Source organism: Cnephaeus nilssonii (assembly GCF_951640355.1).
Source record: "Cnephaeus nilssonii genome assembly, chromosome: 7".
NCBI lineage: Eukaryota > Metazoa > Chordata > Mammalia > Chiroptera > Vespertilionidae > Cnephaeus > Cnephaeus nilssonii.
Window position 1 is genome coordinate 52,701,284 of NC_137078.1, and position 27,265 is coordinate 52,728,548.

The 27,265-nt window shown below is 39.1% G+C and overlaps 1 protein-coding gene across 1 annotated transcript in view; it reads left to right on the plus strand.

The window, feature by feature from the left end:
* The window catches only part of NEGR1 (neuronal growth regulator 1), an 888,615-nt gene that overhangs the window by 662,651 nt on the left and 198,699 nt on the right, over nt 1-27,265 (plus strand). The window contains exon 5 of the mRNA XM_079778432.1: nt 8,743-8,863. Coding sequence (XP_079634558.1) covers nt 8,743-8,863 — 121 coding nt within the window. The remainder of the gene's footprint in view (nt 1-8,742; nt 8,864-27,265) is intronic.

The window sequence follows — 27,265 nt, forward strand, 5'->3', positions numbered from 1 at the left end:
AGAATATGTCCCAAGAAATAGAGGCCCACAAAAATTCAAATATAAAAACTTTTGCAATTTTGTGGTCTCATATGTTTGGAAAAAGTTCCATGTGATAAGAAATTCATACATCACAGTTTCTGAGATATGCTCTAGAAAAGAAACTTTCTGGGTATAATCAGACATTTCTGTGGCCACAGAACTCTTTTATGTATGCAAAGTAATAGGGCTCAGAATGATGTAAACTTGGAAATTTGACTATAAATGTCCTGTCACTGCCAGTTAACTAAAATGAGTTGATTTAGGTCCAATGTGACCAATGATCTAATTAATTAAAATTATCTCAATTCCCACCTTTCCTGTGGATTGGCCAATGACTTTCTCATCATTCAAAAAATAGTCTTCTAGCTGTGCTGTTTCCTCACCTGTCTCTCTGCAACTTTGTTTCACACAGCAGCTAAAGAATCTTTATAAAATGTTCATTAAACCATGTCACTCCTCCACTATAAATATCTAAAACTTCATCTCCTTAGAATAAAATTCAAAGACCATCTTGTTCCTCCTTTAATCTGCTAAACATGTTTCTGTCTCAAGCAGGCCCTCAACTCAGGCCTTTGACTTCTCTGTTTCCTCTTACTTTAATAATTTCCTACAGATAAACACTTGATTCCTTTTCTCACATAATTCAATGCTCTGCTCAATTAATGCCTTGTCAGTAAGGGTCTGTTCTTTTACCTTGCTCAGTTTTCATTTCAGTTCATATCAATCCCTTATTATTTATATAAATTTAAAATATATATTTAGTTTGCACATGTATGTACACCCCCCCCCAAAAAAAAATAAGCCCCCAAATTCCTAAACCTCAAAAATAATATTCCTATGAGACCAGGAGTGTTATTTTTATCAATGTGACCCATAATAAACATATTTGTTGAATTGATGAAGGTATTAAAAGCAAATAAGTGGATTAATCTTCCTCTTAAGCAGTCATTTTCAAAAGAGGTAGAATAATATGAATAAGGGTTTATTCATATTCCCAAGAATAATCAATAGAGCCTTCAAGTTCAAGTTAAGAATTTTAGCCTCAAAATGAAATCTATGTGAGACTCTCCTCTCCATATTGATTACCCATAGCTCATAACTCTTTAATTCTGTAACACAAAAAAATGCTCTGGGGACTTTTTTATTATGCTCAATTTTAATTTTTGATTCATCTTTTATAAACTTCCATATGACATTTTTGGTGTTCATCACCGACAAGAGGATCATGTTCCTTTAACTTGTGTGGTGAAACACCTAGTGCTGAGCCATATGCATGCTGTACTGCATAAAAGCATTTTAATGACAAATTAGATTTTTATTTCAGTTCATTACGCCTGGATTTGCAGGCAGTGTTCCAGATTTCATGGTTTAGTTTGTAATGAGTCACGGCCCCCTTGACAAACAAGAGACTAATTGATCTAACCAGGTTATCAATAGAAGCTTGTGATGGGTCTCCTATTGCATATGGTTATTTCATCTTCAATAACAATTGAATATCATAAAAGATTATGGTCCCTTAGTGTGACAGGGAGAAAGAGAGATGGAAGTTTGTGAGGACAAGAGTGAAAATACAATCTGATCTATACCTCTCACAAGCAAAACAGTGTCATAATAATAGACAAATAGGTGGGTTTTATTTATAGACTAGGGGCCCAGTGCACGAAATTCGAGCACTGGGGGTGGGGGGTCCCTCAGCTCAACCTGCCCCCTCTCACATACTGAGATCCCTCAGGGGATGTCCTACTGATGGCTTAGGCCCACTCTCCACGGGGAGCGGGCCTAAGCCGCAGTCTGGCATCCCTTTGTGGGAGGCGACCAGGCTGATCAGGGGAAGGCACCAGCCCCATCACCCCGCTGCTGCAGCCACTGCCAGTCACCACAGCCACCAAGGTGTTTTCATCAACATGGACTCCAGTCCCTTCACCATGAAAAAATGACAACTTTCTTTAGGCATTTTCAAGATGTGTCTTTCATAAGATATGACATTTCTTTCTTTTTTTATTTTTTTATCCTCACCTGAGGATGTTTCCATAGACTTTTAGAGAATGTGGAAGAGAAAGGAAAAGACAGAGAGAAACATCAAAGTGAGAGGAACACTTTGATTGGTTGCCTCCTGCATGAGCCCTGACCTAGGCCCCGGCCAGGGAGGAGCCTGCAACCTAGCTACATGTCCTTGATCAGAATTGAACCCAGACCCTGCGGTCGGCAGGCTGAGGCATTATCCACTGAGCCAAACCGGCTAGGGCAGGATATGACATTTCTTAGCCCTCCAGCAGCAGACTTTCTTTTTTTTCTCCAGAAGTGTGGTGAAAAAACCCTAGATCACCTTTTTGGATTCTTATTACCCAAGTTACTAAGAATATTACCAGTGGCATACAGGAAGCTTAGCCAATGAGCAGTCAGAAAAGGTGTTTCCTCTGTAGTTCACACCAATCGCCGGCTGGGCCCTGCCCAGGCCTAAAGCCTCTAATCGATCCTTTACCTGAGCAGGGGAGTCCCAGCTCCCTCCGATCACCGGCTCCGCCCCTGCCCCCTCGGCTCTGATTGCAGGCTTGGCTTTGCACAGGAGCCCCCTGGCTCAGGCCCTTCCCAGGTTGCTCAGGGCCCACACAGGGCCTACCTCAGAGTGACCTGGGTGCCAGGATGTTCCCGGGACCCAGGCACTGGGGCCTATGTATGCAAATTAACCACCATCTTTGTTGGGTTGATTTGCATACTCACTCTGATTAGCTATGGGTGTAGCAGAGGTACGGTCAATTTACATGTTTGTCTATTATTAGGTAAGATGTCTTTTATATATTTTATTTCCTTTTATAGGGGAACATGAATCTTTGCTTAATATAGAAACCATTATTAAAATAATTCCTGATATGATTGAGTGTTTGTGTGTTTGTATTTGTGCATATATATATATATATATATATATATATATATATATGTCTATATATAGTATCCCTCAAAAATGTATATAGACACTTTGCATAAATTATAAAGGTAGTGATTATTTAAAATAGAATTCATTTTAAAATTTGAGCTATCAGTTGTTAAAGTGTGTATACATTTTTTGGACACCCTATATATGTAGTGTATATTTACAGATATCCTATGTAATAAAAGAGTAATATGCAAATTGATCGTACCTCCATTACACCCACAAGCCACGCCCACCAGGCAATCAGGAGCGAGTATGCAAATTAACCCAATCAAGATGGCTGCAGCCACGGAGCAAGCAGGAGGCTTGGGTTTCCCCGGTAATGGAGGAAGCCAAGCTTTCCACACACCCTGGCCTGCGCTAGCCTCCGCTCAAGGCTACAAAGTTTCAATTATAGAAGATAAATAAATCCCAACAAAAATGGCTGCGGCCATGGAGCTGGAGAGAGCAGGAGGCTTGGGTTTCCCCAGTGATGGAGGAAGCCAAGCTTTCCGCCTGCCCTGGACGGCCCTAGCCTCCGCTCAAGGCTACAAAGTTTCAATTATAGAAGATAAATAAATCCCATATACCAGGGCCTCCTCTTGGGTCGCTGGAGGGCGTGGCCTGCCTGCAAACCACAACAGGCCCCTCAACCAGGCCACCCTGTGCCCCAAGGGAACCCCCACCCTGATCCGGGACACCCTTCAGGGCAAACCAGCCAGCCCCCACCCTTGCACCAGGCCTCAACCTATCTAATAAAAAAAGAGTAATATGCAAATTGACCATCACTCCAACACACAAGAATGCTGCCCCCATGTGGATACAAGATGGCTGCCACAAGATGGCCAGCAAGGGAGAGACCAGGTCTGCAAGGGAGGGCAGTTGTGGGCAATCAGGCCTGCAGGGAAGGGCAGTTGGGGAGGACCAGGCCTGCAAGGGAGGGCAGTTGGGGAGGTCCCAGGCCTGCAGGGGAGAGCAGTTGGGGGGGACCAGGCCTGCAGGGGAGGGCAGTTGGGGGCCAGCAGGCCAGCAGGGGAGGGCAGTCGGGAGTGATCGAGCCAGCAGGGAAGCAGTTAGGTGTTAATCAGGCCGGCAGCAGAGTGGTTAGGGGGTGATCAGGCTGGCAGACAGAAGTGGTTTGGGCAATCAGGAAGGCAGGCAGGCGAGCAGCTGGGAGCCAGCAGTCCTGGATTGTGAGAGGGATGTACCAGATTGGAGAAGGTGCAGGCTGGGTTGAGGGACACACACCCCCATTCACGAATTTCGTGCACCGGGCCTCTAGTACATATATAAAAATGTGTGTACTGGTATGTATATTATCTCACATTTTCTTATGTATGGGTGAGACTTTCTGGGTAAATATGTTCATTATTTTTTTAGCATTATTGCCAAGCACTTTAATAAAAATATTTTTTTTATTTTTTTTTCAGAATTATAAGTTAAACTTTTACTATTAAGAATAAAAATACCACAGACATGTAGAGGTCTATAATTTCAAAGTGAATTATCACCCTTAACAGAAAATGATGGAGTTGCAAGGGTATTTTTTAAAGAAAAGGCAATGTTCTGTTGTAAGAGTGTTTACAGTTTTCATATTCACCACATATTGAAAAATCATTAAACTCTGTACTTTTTTATTGCTTTCTAAAGAAACCTAAAATATATCCAAAGTGCACATTTACTCAAGTCATTCATCTGAATGAATTAGTATTTCCATCCTCAAGGTTCCTATTATATTGAACTTTTTCTCATAATGTTATTTAAAATGTATTCTATGTTTTAAATATTGGTTGAAAAGAAAATATTAAAAAAGACATTCATATAAAACTTCTAGAAGATAACATAGGAGAAAATCTAGATGACCTTGGGATTGGTGATGACTTTTTAGATATAATACCAAGAAGAATGATCTGTGGATGAAATGATTGATAAGCTAGATTTTATTAAAATGAGAATTTTTACTCTGTGTTAAACTCTATCAATAAAATTAAAAAACAAGCTACAGATGGGAGAATATATTTGTAAAAGGCATATTTTATAAAAGACTGTTATCTAAAATATAAAAAGAACACTTAAAACTCAATAATAAGAATATGAACAACCCAATTTAAAAAATTGCCCAAAGACCTTAATAGACACCTCACCAAACAAGATACACAGATGGCAAATAAGCATGTGGAAAGTCACTCCACATTATATGTCATCAGTGAAATGCAAATTTTAAAAATGAGATACCACTTATTAGAATAACTAAAATCTGACAACTCCAAATGATGGCAAGAATTTGGAGCAATAGCAACTTTCATACATTGCTGGTAGTAATTCATAATTGTACAAACACTTAGGAAGACAGTTTGACAGGTGGTTTGTTTTTTTTTAGAAAACTAAACATACTTTTACCATATGATCCAAAGGACATAGAAAAAATAAAAAAGAAACAGTTATGCCCTGGCCGGTTTGGCTCAGTGGATAGAGCTCCGGCCTGTGGACTGAAGGGTCCCAGGTTCGATTCTGGTCAAGGGCATGTGCCTTGGTTGCGGGCAAATTCCCAGTGGGTGGTATGCAGGAGGCAGCTGATCGATGTTTGTCTCTCATCGATATTTCTAGCTCTCTATTCCTCTCCCTTCCTCTCTGTGGAAAATCAATAAAATATATTAAAAATAAAAAAAGAAACAGTTATAAATGAAGAACACAATATCTGGAATGAAGACTACACTAGAAAGAATCAACAGCATGTTAGAAGAAGCCGAGAATCAAATAATCAATTTAGAGGACAAGGTAACATAAAACACCAAAACAGACCAACAACAACAAAAGAATGTTAAAAAATGAAAGTCTAAGAGACCTCTGGGACACCATCAAGCATAGCAACATCCACATCATAAGGGTACCAAAAGGAGAAGAGGGAGATCAAATGATTGAGAAACTGTATGAAGAAATAATGGCTAAAAACTTTCCCAACCTAGTGAAGGAAAAAGACTCACAAGTCCAGGAAGCACAGAGTCCCAATCAAGATGAACCCAAAGAGGCGCACACTAAGAAACATCATAATTAAAATGGGAAAGGTTAAAGATAAAGAGAGAATCTTAAGAGAAAGAAAGTTACTTGCAAGGGAGCTCTCATGAGCCTGTCAGCTGATTTCCCAATAGAAACATTTCAGGCCAGAAGTAATTGACATGAAATATTCAAAGTGAAGAAAAGCAAGGAGCTACAACTAAGATTACCCAGAAAGGCTATCATTTAAAATTGAAGGTGAAATAAAGAGCTTCCTAGACATCAAAAATGAAAAGATAATGTGAAAAAGAAATTGGTATTTATATATAGGCATTCATGCATTGGTAATAAAGAAGCAGCAATATGATTGCCTTATGCTAGCCTAGTGTAATTGATATGTTTGCCTCAGAGTACTAAGGAAATCTCCAAACAATGATCTGATGAATTTATTGGAAAAAATCTGCATATGAGTAGACCCATGCAGTTCAAACCTGTGTTGTTCAAGGTCAACTATATATACAAACACCTATGTATATATGTATGTATGTGTGTGTTCAGAATGACCAGAATGACCAGAATGACTGGTCACTATGATGTGCACTGCGGGGTCTGATCTGGGCCCGATAGGGCACCCCCAACCACCTGCGGCCCCTCCCCCTGGACTGCCCCACCCCTAATCAGACCCCTCGCCCCAATCAGGGGCAGGAACCCTCCCCCCGGCCAGCCAACCTCCCGGGGTCCCACCCCCTTGGCTGGCCCCCTATAAGCCTCGATCACCGGCCAGGCAGAGGGACCCCCATCTGTGCAAAAATTCGTGTACCCGGGCTTCTAGTATATATATGGCTAAAAACTTTATATATATACAGATAAAGAGATTATATAATAAGGAATTGACTCAGTGATTATACAAGCTGAGAAGTCCCACAATATGCTGTTTATAAGCTGGAGACCCAGAAAAGCCAATGGTATAGTTCAGTCTTGGTTTGAAAGTCTGAAACCCAGGGGAGCCAATGGTATAATAACTACTCAGAGGCTGCCTTAGCTCAGCAGTTAGGCAGAGAAGAGGTGAGTTCTCCCTGTGCCTTTTTTCCTCTTTAGTCCCTCAGTGGATTATATGATGCAAACACACATTGGAGAGGGCAATATACTTTACTGAGTCCACTGGTTCAAATGCTAATATTTCATGGACACACGAAGAAATAATGTTTAGCAAATATCCAGCATTCTGTGACCCAGTCCAGTTGACACAAAATCACCCATCACATTCCATCTCCTGCTCTCTCTCTGTCTCTTTGCTTCAGCCACACTGATTTTTTTCAAACGAATCAGCTTTCTGGAGCCTCAGACCTTACTGCAAGCTGCTCCCTCTTCCTGGAAGACTATGTGTGTTGCTTAAATCTTACCTTCTCAATGAGTCTTAATCAAATTACCCTACATAAAACTGCAATCCATTCCTTGCTCTAATGTCTCTTACCTTGCTGTATGTTTCACTATATATTTTATCAGATTCTAACATTTCATTTAAATTAATTATTTATGATACTTACTGCTTATACTCTGTTTCTCCATCCCCCTGGAGCACTGGTCGGCAAACTCATTGTTCAACAGAGCCAAATATCAACAGTACAACGATTGAAATTTCTTTTGAGAGCCAAAAACCTACTTCTGCGCATGGGCCACGAAGTTTCAATCGCAGTGTATGTAAGCGCCCGCACGTGGTATTTTGTGGAAGAGCCACACTCAAGGGGCCAAAGAGCCGCATGTGGATCACGAGCCATGCTTTGCTGACCACTTCCCTAGAGTATAAGCTTCATCATGTCAAGAAGTTTAACTGTTTTGTGCCTTGGGAAATACCTGACAGTTATTGATGGCTCAATAACTATTTGATAAATAAAGGAATGACTATTCTACAAAAAACCTTTTCAAGCATCATTTTGTGCCAAGCATTGTGCTCTGAGATCTGAATATGGCAAATTGATCACATATTTACCCTGCCTTCAGGAAACTAACAAGGAATCCTGAGCTACTCATAAATAAATGCAATACAAGATAGAAATACTAGTTTGGTATGAGAAATTTATAAACACTACTTAAAGACGGGAAAACTGTTTGTAGCCAGAGCAATAGGGAAGAGTTTGGAGATGGTCACACCTAAATTAGCATTTGAATCTGTAGAAATGAGGAAGAACAACATTCCAGGTAGAAGAAACCACATTTTAAAAAATCGCTAAAGAGCTAATGCGTGGGGAGCAGACAGGGAAAAGCACAGAATATTGAAAGAGCTTAGGTTCTGAGTCAGCATGCCTGACTTCAAGTCCAAATTCTCCAGCTAAGCAGCTGTGTGACCTTAGACAAATTATTTACCTTCTCTGAGTTTCAGTTTTTACCTTTGTAAAAAGGGATAATACCATCTACCTTTAAAGTATTGCTGTGAGGAAATCATGAACAAAAATCACCTAGTCCAGTGACTGGCTTCCAGTGATCACTCAATATCTGAGAGCTATTATTGGAGTATAGTTTGACTGGAGTGTAGATGAAGTGTGTCCCTCACCAATGCCATTTTCCAATAGGAAGCAAGGCCAAAATGTATTGCATTTACTCTACACTCTCTGAGAACATTCGTCTATTGTCCAACGTGAAAAATGAAGCTGAAAGTCTTGTATTAGAAGCATAACACCCTGAAAATGTGATGCATTGGCCTATCAGGCGTAAGATTGCTTTGGATTTAGAAGGAATGGAAATATATGTGTGTTATATTTCTGCTGAAGATTATTTGTACTTACCCACCAGTTTATTTGTGTGTGTTTCTTTTTCAGTTGCTCCTACGATCCAGGAAATTAAATCCGGCACCGTGGCCCCCGGACGCAGTGGATTGATAAGATGCGAAGGTGCAGGTGTGCCGCCTCCGGCCTTCGAATGGTACAAAGGAGAAAAGAAGTAAGGACTTTGTGATTGTTACTGTGTTCCAAGCACTTTGAGCTAATGGGTTTGTGTTTCAGATACTTACTTTAAGCAATTTCTTTAACTGGCTTGAATGATTCTCAACAGCCTCTTCCCAGGCAAGCAAACTGAAAGGGGAGGGGTCCCCCATGGGAAAGAAGAGTAGCTAATAGCATCCTGAAGAAATGTCCACTTTGGTTTATATGATCTCAGAAATGCCTGCAAATCCCTCATCGCTGATTGTTTTATTTGTGCTTCTCCCTCTGAACCAGCACACCATTGCTCTTGCTGGCAACCACGTTTAATTGGGAAGTAAACCAGCACTTAAAGGACTTGGGCACAGACTCCATGAGAGCACTCCAAACGCCATGGGAGCCTCTGTCTCTGCCCAGCTTCCTTGATGAGACTCAACCCTCTCACCTGCCTTGCTCTCCCCCAAGACATTCTAACACTGTTTTATAGCTCACTGTGTTTTAGATATTCTGTCACTAAAGGGGCTGTAGGGGAAATAAAGTACATGGTTAAAGGACTATCCAATGTGATTTTTAAGGCTCCTCTAACTTCAGCTCTGTATGATTGTCCCCTTGAGAAACCTCAGAAGGCCTTGGCAAGAGCGTTTGAACAAGAGAAGTCAGGACTCCACTACTTTCTCTTTATTTTCAACCAGTAAGCTCATTCAAACCTCTTTAGCTGGTCTTAGCTATCAAAGAAGAGTGGGACCCCTGTGGATTAACTGGAAGATGGGATGTAGAGGGAAGGGTAGTAGCTATATAATATATATATATATATATATATATATATATATATATATATATATATATATATATTTCACTTTAAAATAAGAAGGGATGTATTCAAGAAAATGTTAGGTTCAACCATGACTGTAGTTTTACCTTAGAAAAAAATTGCAGCTATTTTGTATAGCATCTCTTCTACCATTTGGGATATTCACTTTTTAATTCTTTTAACTAATTAATTAATGATTTTACTAATTTCAAATCTACCTTTCTGTGGCTTCATGGAAGCCCCTGTGTTTTTATTTACTTAGAATAAAACAAATCTCTCTGGGGCCACCCTTGTTGCATCCTATTAAGATTATGTATCCTCTAATACAACCTTCTCAGATTCTGGTTGATTTTGGTTACCTCAGTTGAGATGTCTTCAATTTGCTTGTTTATTTGTTTTTTTCTTTAACATATTTGTTTCTTCTTCTCTTTTTTTTAATCCTCACTGGAGGATATTTTTCCATTGATTTCTAGAGAGAGTGGAAGAGAGGGAAGAGGAGGGGAGAGAGAGATAGAAATATCAGCGGGAGAGAGCCATGTATATTGGTTGCCTCCCACATGCACCCCCTACCGGGGCTGAGAAACCTGCAACCGAGGTACGTGCCTTTGACCAGGAATCAAACCCTGGACCCTTGGGCCTACAGGTGAATGCTCTAACCACTGAGCAACTGTTCCAGGGCAAGATAACTTCAATTTGTGATTATCTTTATGGACAATCATCTAGAAAATTGGTTCTCAATCCTTTGAAAGTTATGAACTCCTTTATTCAAATGCAATCTTGTTTGAAAGCCCAAAAAGTAATACCTATGAAAGTAATACTTCTCTGGTAGATATGGGATGGCTGAATAGAACCTTAATTTCACCTGCTCAGAAACCTTCCTTTCATGGGACATCCTTGCAGTCTCCCCATACCCCCCCCACACTCCATCCCTGAATATCCACAAAAAATAATTAATTAAAAAATTTTAAAAAACAGTTTAAATAATGACAAACTATGTTACATACCTTTCAAAATCACTTTTGATCTTTTGTCATTTCTTTCTTAAAACCTAACAAACAATTATTCCCAGTACTGCAAATGAGAGCTCATTTGTTAAAGTCCACTTTGCTTCCAATATTTTATGAGGTGATGTCCTGAATTTTTTGATTGTTCATTTGTTTTGGGGGTGTTCTTTGTTCTCTCTCTCTCTCTCATATTCTCTTTCTCTCCCTTTCCTAAATACAGCACCTTTAAAAAAATGGCTGTAATAATCCTTAGTACACTTTTTTGGCCTATAGCAATTATAGCAAAATGCCAATTGATGCTCATAGTCATAACTTCAGTGACTTTTTTCCTACTGAGGAGATGGACTATATCTTTTATTGGATTTTCAAAGAATTTTAAAACCACTCGTAAAAAGATAGATTAATATTCCCCAATTAGTGTCGCTCCCCAACACACTTGTACACCTAGAGAAGGTCTAGGAGCTGTGAAATCAAATGCATCTGTAAATAGCAAACATATTTTCATTTCAGATGAAAGTATACATTTATGTTTGTCAGGGTTAGAGTTGAGTAAATATTCAAATTCTCAAACATAATAAGAATATACAAATTCCTCTCAATATTAGAGTAAAGCACACTTAAATATCTGCAGGAAATAGGAGAAAGAAATATGCTTGTTGCTGAGCAGTTGTTGTTACACTCACTAATTGGATCTATATGGTAGTTTCAGAGCCCAGGCCATTCAAATATTACCTCATCAAAATGAAAAACTCACAAGCAACTGCTATTTGACAGCAGTGTTCCAAATTTTTAATAAATATTAACCAGCTTATTTTTATAATGAACCTGTAAGATAGATATTGTTATTTTTTTCATCTTGTTTGGGAGAGATAAAAGCACAAAGTGTTTTCAGAGTAATTTGCACAAATTGATACAGTTAGTGACAGAGCTTGGATTTGAATCCGAAAAGTCTTGCAGTTCTTCATGCAGAGTCCATGAATTTAACCCCTTCACTATGGCACTTAGTTTAAGTTATGGCCCCTCAGAGTCTATCAAAAATCAACTGAAATATCAGTGTTAAAAGCCAAAAGTAAAGGCATTGCAAGTCAATTATGAATAAGCAAAAGGAAATATGACACATAAAAACACCCAGTTATAATTTCCCAATTTATTTAGTCAAAGACACAAAAATAGTGGAATCAAAGTAAGCACACAGAGAAAAAACAGATACAGCATGTTTCTCAGTTGTTTTATTGACCTTCAGATGTCTGACTAGAGCACGAAGCTGTCAGAGACTCTGTCAGAGTCAAGGAGAGTTTCTGCAACATCTGGAGAAATGTTATTTCCTGGAGATCTTTTATACTTGGGCTTACAACTATATTCAGAAATAACTTATACACTTTCTTTACTTCTATTTAAGGAGATATTTATAAAAATTCACCTCTCTTAAATGTTCAAAGTCAGATATTCAATAAAATAAATATAAACAAATAAGCACAAACAAAAACAGAGACAGTACCTGACCATCCTTAGTCTTTTCTCTGTATAGCATTCTGCATCCTATGAAATCCATCTCTATGTACTGGAAATAATCCACTTGATAACCTTTAAAATCAAGTCTTGTCAAATTTAGCACAATTTAAAGAACATTTTAAAAAAAAGCAAATACTTACTGAGGACAAATCATTTTCTAGGCCCTTTAAATACTTTTAATTTTTTTTAGTCCTCAAATCTCTGTGAGGTACAATTTATTATTTTCAATTTACTGAAGGCAAAACTGAGATATGGCCCTTTGGAGTCTATCTACTTTAAGTTGTCATCAAAATACATTGTAGACTAGAGAATCGGTGCATGAAATTCGTGCACTGGGGGGGTGTCCCTCAGCCCAGCCTGCACCCTCTCCAATCTGGGACCCCTCAGGGGATGTCTGACTGCTGGTTTAGGACCAATTCCACAGGGATCGGTCCTAAACCAGGAGTCAGACATCCCTCTCACAATCCAGGACAGCTGGCTCCCGACTGCTCACCTGTCTGTCAGCCTCATCACCCCGTAACCACTCCCCTGCCAGCCTGATCGACACTTAACTCCTCCCCTGCCAGCCCGATTGCCCCCAACTGCCCTCCCCTGATGACCCGGTCACCCCAACTGCCCTCCCCTTCAGGCCTGTTTCCCCCCAACTGCCCTCCCAAGCTGTCCTGGTCCCCCCCAACTGCCCTCCCCTGCCAGACTGGCCACCCCTAACTGCCCTTCCCTGCCAGCCTGGTTGTCCCTAACTGACCTCCCCTGCTGTCCTGATCACCCACAACTACCCTTCCCTGCTGGCCATCTTGTGGTGGCCATCTTTGACCACATGGTGGTGGCCATCTTGTGTGAGGGTGTGAGGGTCAATTTGCATATAACCTCCTTATTGTATAGGATTTGTCAACCTCTTAGTCCATGTTCTTTTTACCTGTATATGTTGCCATTATTAGTTATCTATTGACAAGTAACAAGTTAACCCCAAATTTAGCAGCTTAAAATAGTGATCGTTTATTATCTCAATCAGTTTTTTGGGTCAGGTAATCAGGGTCAGCTAAGCTGTACATTTATGGCTCCGGATCTCTCATCAGCATCTGAATGCTTGAGGAGGGCTGGAGGATCTGCTTCTAAGATAGCTCACTTCCAACATGCCTGGCAGGTTAGTGCTAGTTATTGACAGAGTCTCAGTTAACCACTATGTGTGACATTTTCATAGGACTGCTGGACTGTCAACGTGATGGCAGTCGACTTGCCCCAAAACTAGTGATCCAAGAAAAAGCAAGGTAGAAGCTGAGGTATATTTTGTGACCAAGTCTCAGATGCCATGCTCTGTCATTTCTGCAATACTTGATTTACTACACAGGGTGATCCTAATCAATGTAGAGGAGCAACACAGGGACATAAGTATCAGGAGATAAGTATCATTAGATGCCATCTTCAAAGATGACTCCCATACTATCTCCATCATGGATAATATAATGATTTTGTATTATAAATATTACCCACTTGACCTTAATTTATTGCACTGTTTAGATAAATATTGAGAATGACTCAAGTTTTAATAGTTGTTATGAAAATATTATTCCTTGCTATAAAATGGTCATATTTTTTAACACTGTAATCTCTCTTAGCATACCTGGCAGGGACAGTACAATTAGACTTAATTTTGCTTCAGCTAAATTTAAATATTGGGAAAATCAGAGTTGTGTGTTCAATTATATAGAGAGACACAGATTAAATGTGTGTTTTTTTCTTAATAATAGAGAAGATTGATGAGAAGAAATATACTCCTTATATATGTAGTGAAAAGACACTTTGGACCAGGAAAGTACTATTAAGCAAATCTTATTTTTGATGACAAGAAATTAAGTTAATCTATGGCTTAAAAGCTGTACATTCAGTCAATCCAAGCTGGCTGCCGATGGGATGGCAGGCTGCAAGATAGTGTGTCAGTGAGATGCTAAAAGGAGAGTGCATAGACATGCAGGGAGTGTGTGTATGTGTGAGTGAGGGACAGTTATATTCCACAGGACTGTTGGGGACTGGTGGACCAGGCTCCACTGGCAAGACAGCCTCTATTACTGCTGAAATCTCTACCTGGGAGGCCAGCTCAGCTACAGAGACTGCACCATCTTGAAGGGGAGAGCAGTTGTGATCAGAAGCCCAGCCTTACCTTCACCCGGGGAAACCTTGGATATCTCCTGGGAACCTACAGCCACAATTCTCAGGGATTAGCTGCCTTAGCTGTAAACCCACAAACACCAAGACTCCACCCTCCCTGGCCACGGGTGCCTAAAAATTTTGTCCAGGGGAAGACAAGGTGGCGGCCATATATGCAAATGGGTCCTGTGCCTTCTCACAGTGCGGATAGAAGGAACAGCTGAATAGAATAACATCCACACAGAATTGGCAAATTAAACACAGCTGGTGAGGCAATCCGTGGGAGGAAAGGTCAGAGATCACCTGGAGAGAGTCAACATGGTAGAGAGAGAGCTACATAACCAGACACCCTGACAGGAGCGAACATGGGGAGACAAAGAAACAGCCCCCATATGAAAGAAAAGGAGGAATCACCAGAAAAGGAAGTAAACAAAATGGAGGCAAGGAATTTGTCAGAGAAAGAATGCAGAGCAATGCTCATAAGGACACTGAAAAGGATGGAAGACAAATTCAACAACATGTGTAAGAACCAAGAGGAAATGAAGAAGAACCAAGAAGAAATGAAGAATGACATCACTGCAATAAAGAACACAATAGAAAGAATCAACAGTAGACTAGAAGAAGCGGAGGACCGCATCAGTGAGCTAGAAGACAAGATAGGAAAAAATACCCAAGCAAAGCAGCAACTGGAAAAAAACAAACAAACAAACAAAAAAAACACGTAAAAAACAGGAGGAGAGCCTAAGGGAACTTTAGGACAACACAAAATGAAACAACATCTGCATAACAGGGGTGCCAGAATGAGAGGAAACTGAGAAAGTAATAGAAACCTATTTGAAGAAATAAAGACAGAAAACTTCCCTGATATTGGCAAGAAAAAACTCACACAAGTCCAAGAAGCTCACAGAGTCCCAAATAAGATGAACCCAAAAAGACCAACACCAAGAAAAAATTATATTTAAATTGGCAAACACCAACGACAAAGTGAGAATCTTAAAGGCTGCCAGAGAGAGACAGAAAGTTACCTACAAAGGATCTCCCATCAGACTATTGACTGATTTCTCAACAGAAACACATCATGCCAGAAGGGAATGGAATGAAATATACAAAGTCAAAGAAAGCAAGGCTCTGAATCCAAGAATACTATACCTAGCAAGACTATCATTCAAGATTGAATGTGAAATCAGGAGCTTCACAGACAAAAAAGGACTAAGGGATTTTATTACCACCAAACCAGCAATGCAAGAAATGCTAAAGAGTCTGCTGTAAAAGAAGAAATAGAAAGGGAAGAAGGAACACAGGCATAAAGAATAAAATTGGTGACAAATAAGTACCTATCAATAATAACTTCAAATGTAAATGGATTAAATGCCCCAATCAAAAGACATAGGGTAGCTGAATGGATAAGAAGACATGACCTATATATCTTCTGTCTACAGGAGACCCACCTCAGAACAAAGAACTCACACAGACTGATAGTAAAGGGATGGGAAAAATGTTTCAGGTGAATGGAAATGAAAAAAAAAAAAGCTGGGGTAGCAATACTTATATCTGACAAGTTAGACCTCAAAGTGAAGGCCATAACAAGAGATAAGAAAGACCACTTCATAATACTAAAGGGAGCAATTCAACAAGAAGATATAACTCTGGTAAACATATATGCACCGAATACAGGATCACACAAATACATAAAAAAATCTTCTGGAAGATATCAAGGGAGAGATCAACAGCAATACAGTCATAGTAGAGGACTTTAATACCCCACTAACACCACTGAATAAATCGTCTAAACAAAAAAATCAGCAAAGAAACATCAATCCTAAATTATTCACTAGATCAGATAGAATTAATTGACATCTTCAGAACATTTCACCCCAAAGCCACAGAATATACTTTCTTCTCAAGTGCACACAGGTCATTTTCAAAGATAGACAACATATTGGAGCACAGGCAAAGTCTCTTCAAATTCAAGAAGATAGAAATTATATCAAACATCTTCTCAGACCACAATGGCATAAAATTAGAAATCAACTACAATAAAAACAATGAAAACAAATCAAACACCTGGAGGCTAAATGGCATGCTAATAAACAATGATTGGGTTACCAAAGAGATCAAAGAAGAAATAAAAAGCATCCTGGCAACAAATGACACTGAAAACACAACAATCCAAAATCTATGGGACATTGTGAAAGCAGTCCTGAGATGTAAGTTCATAGCTCTACAGTCCTACCTCAAAAAAAAAAAAAAAAAAAATAACTCAAGAAAAAATGGTAATAAATTATCTAACCCTACAACTAAAAGAGTTAGAAAGAGAGCAACAAGAAAAGCCCAGCATAAGCACATGGAAGGAAATAATAAAGATCAGAGTGGAAATAAATGACATAGAGACAAACACACACACACACACACGCACACATACAGACACACACATACACACACACACACACACACACACACAAAAAAAAAAAAAAAAGTCAACAAAACCAAGAGCTGGTTCTTTGAAAGGATAAACAAGATTGATAAACCTCTAGCCAGGCTCACCAAGAAGCAAAGAGAGAGGACCCAAATAAACAAAATCAGAAATGAAAGAGGTGAAGTAACAACCCATCCCACAGAAATACAAAGGATTATGAAAAAATACTATGAACAACTCTATTCCAACAAAATGGAGAACCTATACAAAATAGACATACTCTTAGAAAAATACAATCTCCCAAAACTCAATAAGGAAGAATCCAAAAAAACCTGAATATGCCGATAACTACCAAAGAAATTAAAGCAGTGATCAAAAATCATCCAGCAAACAAAAGCCCTGGTCCGGACAGCTTTACAGGGGAGTTCAACCAAGCATTCAAACAAGAACTAAAACCTAGCCTCCTCAGACTATCCAAAAAATTCAAGAGGAAGGCACACTTCCAAGCTCTTTCTATGAAAGCCATCATTACTCTAATTCCAAAACCAGATAAAATCACCACACAAAGAAGAGAACTACCAGCCAATATTTTTGATGAACATACATACTAAAATCCTCAACAAAATTCTAGCAAATAGGATCCAGGATTACATTAGAAAGATCATACACCATGACCAAGTGAGATTTATTCCAGGGATGCAAGGATGGTACAATATCTGCAAATTAATAAATGTGATACATCACATAAACAAATTGAGAGACAAAAAACACATAATCATAGCAATCAATGCAGAAAAAGAATTTGACAAAATGCCACACTCTTTCTTGATAAAAACTTTCAGCAAAGTGGGAATAGAGGGATCATACATCAACATAATAAAAGCCTTATATGACAAACCTACAGCCAACATCATACTCAGTGGGCAAAAACTAAACTCATTTTCCCTATGAATGGGACCAAGACAGGGATGCCCACTTTCACCACTCCTGTTTGACATAGTACTGGAAGTGCTAGCCATAATGATCAGACAGGAAGGAGAAATAAAAGGCATCAAAATTGGAAAAGAAGAAGTAAAACTGTCCTTATTCACAGATGACATGATACAATACATAGAAAACCCCAAAGACACCATCAAAAACTACAAGACCTAATAAATGAATTCAGCAATGTAGCAGGATAAAAAATTAACATGCAGAAATTTATGGCCTTTTTATACACGAATAATGAACTCACAGAAAGAGAAACTAAAAAACAATTCCATTTTACCACTGCACAAAAAAAAAAAAATTAAGATACCTAGGAATAAATTTAACTAAGGACATAAAAGACTTGTACTCAGAAAACTACATGACATTGAAAAAAGAGATAGAGGAAGACATAAACAAATGGAAGAACATACCATATGCATGGATTGGTAGAATCAACATCCTTAAAATGTCCATACTACCCAAAGCAAACTACAGATTCAATGCTACCCCATTAAAATACCAAGGGCATACTTCAACGATCTAGAATAAACACTCCAAAAATTCATCTGGAATAAAAAAAGACCCCAAATAGCCACAGCAATCCTGAGAAAGAAGAACAAGGTTGGAGGGATCACAATACCAGATATGAAGCTATATTACCAAGCCACGGTTCTCAAAACTGCATTGTAATGGCACAAGAACAGATATATAGACCAATGGAACAGAACAGAGTGCCCAGAAATCGACCCTAGCCATTATGCTCAATTAATATTTGACAAAGGAGACAAGAGCTTACAATGGAGTCAAGAAGTCTCTTCAATAAATGGTGCTGAGAAATTCGGTCAGATACATGCAAAAAAGGGAAACTAGATCACCAACTTACTCCATACACAAAAACAAACTCAAAATAGTTAAAGGATGAATGTAAGACAGGAAACCATAAAAATCCTACAAGACTCCATAGGCATCAAAATAGCAGACATATGTCATAGTGATATTTTTACTGACACAACTCCTAGGGCAATGGAAACTAAGGAGAAAATAAGCAAATGGGACTACATCAAAATAAAAAGCTTCTGCACAGCAAAAGAAACAATCAACAAAACAACAAGAAAGCCCACTGCATGGGAGAACATATTTGCCAATGCTATTTCAGATAAGGGTTTAATCTCCAAAATTTACAGAGAACTCATACAACTTAACAAAGGAAGGTAAACAATCCAATCATAAAATGGGCAAAGGATCTAAATAAACACTTTTCAAAAGAGGACATACAGAAAGCCAAGAGACATATGAAATCATGCTCAAAATCACCAATCATCCGAGAGATGCAAATCAAAACAACAATGAGATACCATCTCACATCTGTCAGAATGGCTATCATCAACAAATCAACAAATGACAAGTGCTAGCGAGGATGTGGAGAAAAAGGAACAATCATGTACAGCTGGTGGGAATGCAGACTGGGGCAGCCACTGTGGAAGACAGTATGGAGTTTCCTCAAAAAGTTAAAAATGGCCCTAGCTGGTTTGGCTCAGTGGATAGAGCATCGGCTTGCAGACTGAAGGGTCCTGGGTTTAATTCCAGTCAAGGGCACATGCCTGGATTGCGGGCTTGATCCCCAGTAGGGGGTGTTCAGGAGGCAGCCAATCAATGATTCTTTCTCATTATTGTTTCTATCTCCCTCTTCCTTCCTCTCTGAAATCAATAAAAATATATTTTTAAAAAAGTTAAAAATGGAACTCCCATTTGACCCAGTGATCCCACTTCTAGGACTATATCCCAAGAAACCAGAAACACCAATCAGAAATGATATATGCACCCCTATGTTCATAGCCACACAATTTAATTTACAATAGCTAAGATTTGGAAACAACCTAAGTGCCCATCAGCAGATGAATGGATTAAAAAACTATGGTACATCTACCCAATGCAATACTGCACTGCTATAAAAAAGAAGGAACTTTTACCATTTGCAACAGCATGGATGGAACTGGAGAGCATTATGCTAAGTGAAATAAGCCAGTCAGAGAAAGATACATATCACATGATCTCACTCATATGTGGGATATAATGATCAACATAAACTGATGAACAAAAATAGATCCAGAGACAAATGGCATGGGAGGTGATGGGGGAGGGGATTAGAGAGCAACCAAAAGACTTGTATGCATGCATCCTCTCTAATAAAATGGTAATATGCAAATTAACCATCACTCCGCTACATAAGCCACGCCCACCAGCCAATCAGGGCGAGTATGCAAATTAACCCCCATCCAAGATGGCTACAGCCACAGAGAGCAAGGTTTCCCAGGTAACAGAGTAAGCCAAGCTTTCCATAGCCGTTGCAGGCCTAAGCCTCCACTCAAGCTACAAAGTTTCAATTATAGAAGGTAAACAAATTCAAACAAAGGGCGGCAGAATGGAGCTTGAGAGAGCAGGCCAGGGTTGCCGGCGGCAACAGGGGAAGCAAAGCTTTCCGCACACCCTGGCTGGGCTCACCCGCTTAAGGCAACAAAGTTTCAATTGTAGAAGGAAAATAAATTGCAGATACCAGGGCCTCTGCTTGGGTTGCCAGGGGGCGTGGCCTGCCTGCAAACCACCACAGGCCCCTCACTCAGGCCGCCCCACACCCCAAGGGAACCCCCACCCTTATCTGTGACACCCTTCAGGGCAAACCAGCTGGCCCCCACCCGTGCAACAGGCCTCTATCCTATCTAATAAAAGAGTACTATGCAGATTGACCATCACTGCAACACACAATATAGCTGCCCCCATGTGGTCAAAGATCCTGCCCCCATGTGGACACAAGATGGCCACCACAAGATGGCCAGCAGGAGAGGGTAGTTGGGAGGCATCCGGCCTGCAAGGGAGGGCAGTTAAGAGGGACCAAGCCTGCAAGGGAGGGCAGTTGAGAGGGACCAGGCTTGCAAGGGAGGGCAGTTGGAGGTGATCAACCCTGAAGGAGAGGGCAGTTAGGGGTGACCAGGCTGGCAGAGGAGGAAAGTTGGGGGCAAACAGGCTGGCAGCAGAGTGGTTAGGGGGTGATCAAGCTGGAGGCAGAAGCAGTTAGGGGCAATCAGGAAGGCAGGCAGGCAAGCAGTTGGGAGCCAGCAGTCCTGGATTGTGAGAGGGATGTCCGACTGCCCGTTTAGGCCCGATCCCACCAGGATTGGGCCTAAACGGGCAGTCGGACATCCCTCCGGGAATCCCAGATTGGAGAGGGTACAGGCTGGGCTGAGGGACAACCCCCCGCCGTGCACGAATTTCCTGCACCGGGCTTCTAGTATTAGCATAACCAATGCTGGGGGCTGCGGGGGGGGGAATCAGGGGGAAAAGAGACATATGTAAAACTTTAGACAATAAAAAAATTAAATTTAAAAAAGAGCTGTACATTCATTTATGATTAAGACTATATACATAAATTTTAATGGACTAATGTTTTGCAAAAACACTGGATCTACATTACTTTGAGAAGATGTCATTACCCTTTGTCTTAGATTGGAATTCTGCTATTTGCTTGCTTATTTGGATTTCCTTCCTTCTTTTGGATATCCTCAAATCCTGGTCTGAGGCCTAGAAAGACAAGCCCACTGGTTTCTAATGACATTTAACTGCTCTAGGCATTTTTTAAAAAAGTATATTATTCACTTTGCCTGTATTCAGGCATATGACCAATAGTAGCAATGATTTAGGGAATTCTCTTTAATAACAACTGGGTCTCTTTCTTAATCCTCCATCAGAATTTAAGATAGGGATACAAAAGTTACAAATGAGGTAAACATAGATTAGCTCCATAAATAAAAAACAAATATATAATAAAACATTAAAAATTATTTTTAGATCAGTTAAAAACAAATGTGTACCTAAGAAATTGAATATTTTGTATTTGATGATGAGTACATATAATATTTTGAAATTTTAAGCAATAAATTTAAATTTAATCTATGCATTTTAAGTCATTTTATAGCCAATATTATGTCAGCATATCTCTCATTTCAGAATCTTGTTAATTGTTTAGTCTATACCACTGCTATAGAGGAAATGTGATAAGCATTACCATTTTGCTTTGGATTAGTAATCCACATGCCTAAAACATGCATGTACAGATATTTACAAATGTATGCAAGTATCATTGAATGGATAGGAAAATGCCCAAAATCAGCCATGTAGATAGAGTATGCCATGTTCCCTTTACACAGAGGTAAGATGACCTTTTTCAGTAAGGTCAGGTTTTTACTTTAGAGAATGATGATTTTTCATTCTTGGTTCTACAGAGGTGAGATGAACTTGAGAAATCATAATGAAGTAAAGTGACCTTTCCTCTCCTTTTTCCTATTCTAGATATATACGACCCTATCATCTAGACAGGCCATAAATTTTATCTGAGTAATATTCACTTTAATAAAGGAATATAAGTGAGGGGGTTTTCTTCCCTTCTTTTATTTTCAAGGAAAGCAGAAAATGAGTTAAAATAGTTCTTTGTATCTTCAATTATCCCCTTTCTTTGCTATTTTTCATATAATTTATTTATGTCAAAGGTAAGAATACATTACATTTGTATAATACATTGTGATATTCAAAGCATTTTTTATATATTATAGTTTTGCAAAATGTGCACATTTTTACATTTCATTTACATAGAGTCAACTCTTCACACTTGGAGTGTTGCATGAGAGAGATAGAAAAGAGAACGACATAAACATATAATAATAACAATTCAAATATGCAGACTTGTACACTGCTCTATCTATGAGTTTCAGAAAGACATACAATGGGATATACTTTGCTGTTCCTTCAATTGGTCTTCATTGCCATATGTCTCTGACAGTGTATCTCTCTAATCTATACAATAGTCTCATGTTGAAGATATGTATTTAATATAACATAGTTCTAAAACTACTACTTCATCTGGAGCTCAACCATGGATAGTGATATACTAACAATAGTCTACACGAGAACACTTTTGGGACCTATATCCTGATGAGTATAATTTAAACCTTAGCAAAAATTACCAATATATACATACTTATTTACAAATTATGCGCATAAATTTCTGAACTGGTATATTGCATACATTAAATGAAGTACAACAGATAATATTTAAAAGATGAGATGCCAATGGACATTCTTAGATGGACTTTCTGTTGTTTTCTTCCCACACTCCAAAAGGTTACTTTGTACCCACCTTGGGGTACTTGCCCTCTCTTTTTGAGATTCTTTTAAAGTATGGTAGTTAAAAGTGAGGAAGTTTAAGGAATTTTCAAGGACAATTTTAATGGCATGCAGCCTTTACCCTACATTGCTGACTTTGCAATCTTACTACACATATATACTAGTAATTTTACCCATTCCTTGCACCATTTTAACTAAATTACACCTGAGGGTCAACTGTATCTCATAAAGGTTAAATGACTTGTTGAAGGGAAGTGCTGGATAAGGAGTAAAATCTAATTTCAAGGAAACTTGGAAGATGATGAATATGTTTATGTCCTTGGTGGTAATTCACAGGTGTATACATATCCTCAATATATTTGCAGGTTTGTATACATAATCTGTACAATACAGGGTGGGGCAAAAGTAGGTTTACAATTTTGACTACGTGAAACACAATTTATTCTTGTATTATTATTTTTTAATTATTACATTATTTCATATAAAAAACTGTAAACCTACTTTTGCCAAACCCTATATAAATATATACAGCTTTGTACACCTCAATAAAGTGATTTTTAAAACAGCAGAAAACAAGACAAACTCTTAATTTCCTGACTCTTGTGCCAGAATATCCCTCATCTAGATTTCACACTACAACCTTGATTACTCAGAAGAGACTATAAATACATCTCTTCCCCCTCTCTCTTTCTCTCATTCTTTCATCTCTCAAGAATAAGCAGTCACATGTTTAGATTTAGAATGGTACCAGAAATAACTTCATTATGAACCCATGTTAAAATTATTTTCCTTGCCCAGCCAGTGTGGCTCAGTGTTTGAGTACTGACCAATGATCAAAGAGGTCACGGTTCAATTCCCAGTCAGGGCACATGCCTGGGTTGCAGGCTCGAACCCCAGTGGGGGACATGTGGGAGGCATCCGATCAATGATTCTTTCTCATTATTTATGTTTCTCTCTCTCTCTCTCTTCCTCTCCCTTCCTCTGTGAAATCAATAAAAATATATTAAAAACAAAACAAAACCAAAAAAAACCCTCATTTTCTGTAATAGCTGCTTGACTTTCAGTGGACCTCTAGTGGCAAAACCAAGTTGTGAAATTGTGCCAATATGTGTTTCATCATCCCTTAATTAAAAAAGAAAAAAAATGATTTTCCTTAGTGAACTCAGATTTTACTTCATTCAACAACATGTATTGGGCACTACCTGTGAGGTAATTTGAAGATTTTTAAAGGAAATAAGTTCCTGTATTGAAGAAACTTGAATTTATAATGTTATCTCTCTATTATTTTACTGTGTTTATTTGTTATTTTATTAATTCCATTCTGTTGATATTTCACTTCTTTCAAAAACCAAACTCTTATAAACACAACTCCATCACCTCTGTGATGACTTTATCATCTGAGGTCGGAAAGATAAAGGAAAAATATGTGAAACAAGTGGGAGCATTTCAACTACTGAGAACTGGAGGGCACATGTCCATGCAAGACATAAATACACGTCATTATATTTAAAACTTGGGTCTAGTCAAACAACATTGAAAGTAGACAATCTCCAGCTTGCGTCCAATGACTTAGAGTCTATGATTTGTCATAAAATTCATCACAGTGAATTAGGTACTAAGTCAGAAAATCTAAGGAAACTCTAAATTGAGTTTGGTACAAGTGCATAGCAAGAGTCCATTCAACTCAAGTCAGAACATTAACACATGCTTTAGGGAAAGGTAACTTCTGTGCTGGACACTGAAGGGTGAACAGCCTTTAGATATATTGCAAGGGATCAAAAATAATCACAGGCAAGAAAACAACAGTGGCAATGTCACACACCATGATGTGAAGAGTTTTTTGTGTGCCTGTGGTGCAGGATGTGAAATCAGGTGTAATAAGAGGTAAGGTTAGAAAGTCACTCAAGGCAAGAATTGGAAGGTCTTAAATGTCATAAGACATTTGAATTTTATTCCATAGGCATTGGGAAGGCATTGAAGAGCTTTGCACGGGTAGTAAAATGACCCACTCCCTGTCTCACAAATGTTTCTTGGAGCAATTGGGAGAAATGGAAGGGAAAAATATGTAATTGATTTGAAGCTAGAGTATTTGTTGTGCAGTTGAAAATAAAAAACAGCAAGAGAAGAAAGGTGGTATTTGTATATTTCAGTGACTGATTAGATACAACAAAACGACAATCTGAAGCTATCCCAAGTTTTCTATCTCAATAGCAAGGTGAATGGTGAAGCCATTATCTGAGGCTGGGAACACAGGAAAAGTGATTTGGGCGGGATCGGGCTGAGTTTGGTTTGGGACACACTGACACCGAGATGTTAATATTTCTCCCGAGTAAGGGAGCATCCCTGAAAGGACTCACACATGCATGTTTGTATCTTAACATAATGCCAGGTTTATTAGGATAGAAGCTCCAATAAGCCAATAGAGTCACATGCATGTGACACAGAGAGGGGGAGCTTAGCTGATAGAAGTAAGCAGCAAGCGTCTGGCACAGAGTCCCTTCATTGGCCACCCTCAAAGGTGGACAGGCCGTTGTCCCTCTTAAGCCAGGTGTCTGCAGTGGTGGCACACATCCCCTGGAGTGAAAGTCTGGCAGGACTCCGAGTATGATCCATGGTACAGCCAAGTTGGAGCATTGGGTGGATGGAGCTCTGAGATTTTGTAGTCCACCAGGGGTGGAGGTCCCACTCATATTGGTGTGCAGATGGAGTCCTTATCCAGGCATCCAGACTTGTGGTTTTGGGCATTCAGGACCCCTCTTAAAGGTGTTCCCATTACATCCCATTAACCTCAGTCTTGACATAGCACTTGACATAACCATCATGGCTGACAGTGAGTCCAAATTGTCAAAGGTGTCCAAGATGTCCATTCTGCTCTTGATCTATACAATACTGCATACACAGCCTCACATTCCCCTGGAATGTGTTCGTGTCCTTACATTTATAGTTAAATTTTTAAATAAATGTCTGAACTTATACTTGAATCCTTTCAGTGGTTCTTCATTGTCCCTAGAATAAGGTCCCTAACACTGCAGTATGGTATGATAGACCTTCATGTTTTATCCCCTGTTTACTTCTCTGGCTATGAATCTTGCCTTCCTATCCTCTCACAATAGGGTGATAGCCATCTGAAATATTTTATTTCCCAAACTGTGGCATGGTCTTTGTCTTTCAGGCCTTTTCATATGTCGACCCTTTATAATACCCTTCCACGTGCACACTCTTGCCTGGTTAACTTTGGCTTGCTTTTCCCCACTAGTCCTTAAGTCTCAATTGAGATGTCACCTTCTCTGGAAAAACTACCCTGAGCCCTTTTCTCTATTGGAGGAAGCTCTCCAGGAGTACTCCCATGAACTTATCTCTATAAAGCACTTATTAAACCACATTCACCTTTTTTTTTACTTGTCCATCACTCCTTCTACACTATAATCTACCTAAGAGTGAGGATTCTGCCCTGTTCACCATTGTTCGCTGCCTCTAACATGGTGTTTTGGAATACTCTCTGTTGTAAGAATGAGTTGTGTAGCCTTGTAATAACAATAAAGTATAGCCATTCTTATTTTAATACACTTTCAAACTGATAAGAGGATATTACTACAAATGCATCCTGTCACCCTAGATTGTGTGATGCCGTAAACCTAATATATGATTACAGAGAGGAAGATGGTTTCTATTGCTCAAGTCCGACTTCCAGGATTTTTATTTTGTGAATGTGGTCTCTGCAAATTGCTTGTGTTGGTATATTATAGGATGAAATTTGACATTAAAATCATGGACACATTGATGTTAACAAAGCAGTTCAAGCATAGGGGAGAGAGCTAGTCAGAGGCCAGGTTGTCAGGGATACAAGATTCACTGCAGTCAGGAGAGGATTGACACCTGCACTGTAGACTTTGTTTATTCGATGTAGGGTTAAAAGGCAGTATCTCCCCAAACTGTCACAAGTAAAGCAGCTCAAAGGTCTCTAATCTAAAATTATTAACTTCATTAAAATTGATAAAGTAAATAAGACATTTTAAATAACCTAATAAAGTCTAAATCATTAACGCATCCTAATATATTATGATAGCATTAATATATTCAAATGTGCAACTAAAGATAGATAACCCTTGGGGCTAAGACAGTGATGCATGATATTCTTCAGTCTGTTTCTAGGAATAACTGATAGCATATTGTTTTTGAGCCTTGAGTACCAAGCAACGTGATAAACCAATAGGTTGCTATAGCAGCATGTTCACGAAAATTTTAATTTCTCTCTAGTTTCTTACTCCTCCTTTTAACTTTTTAAAAAAATCTACCCTGCACATCTATGAAATGCCTAGATGAGGTTGATAATGCTCATGTAGCTGATAGAGAGTGGCACATCTTAAAATCATGATGCCACGATCTTTTTAG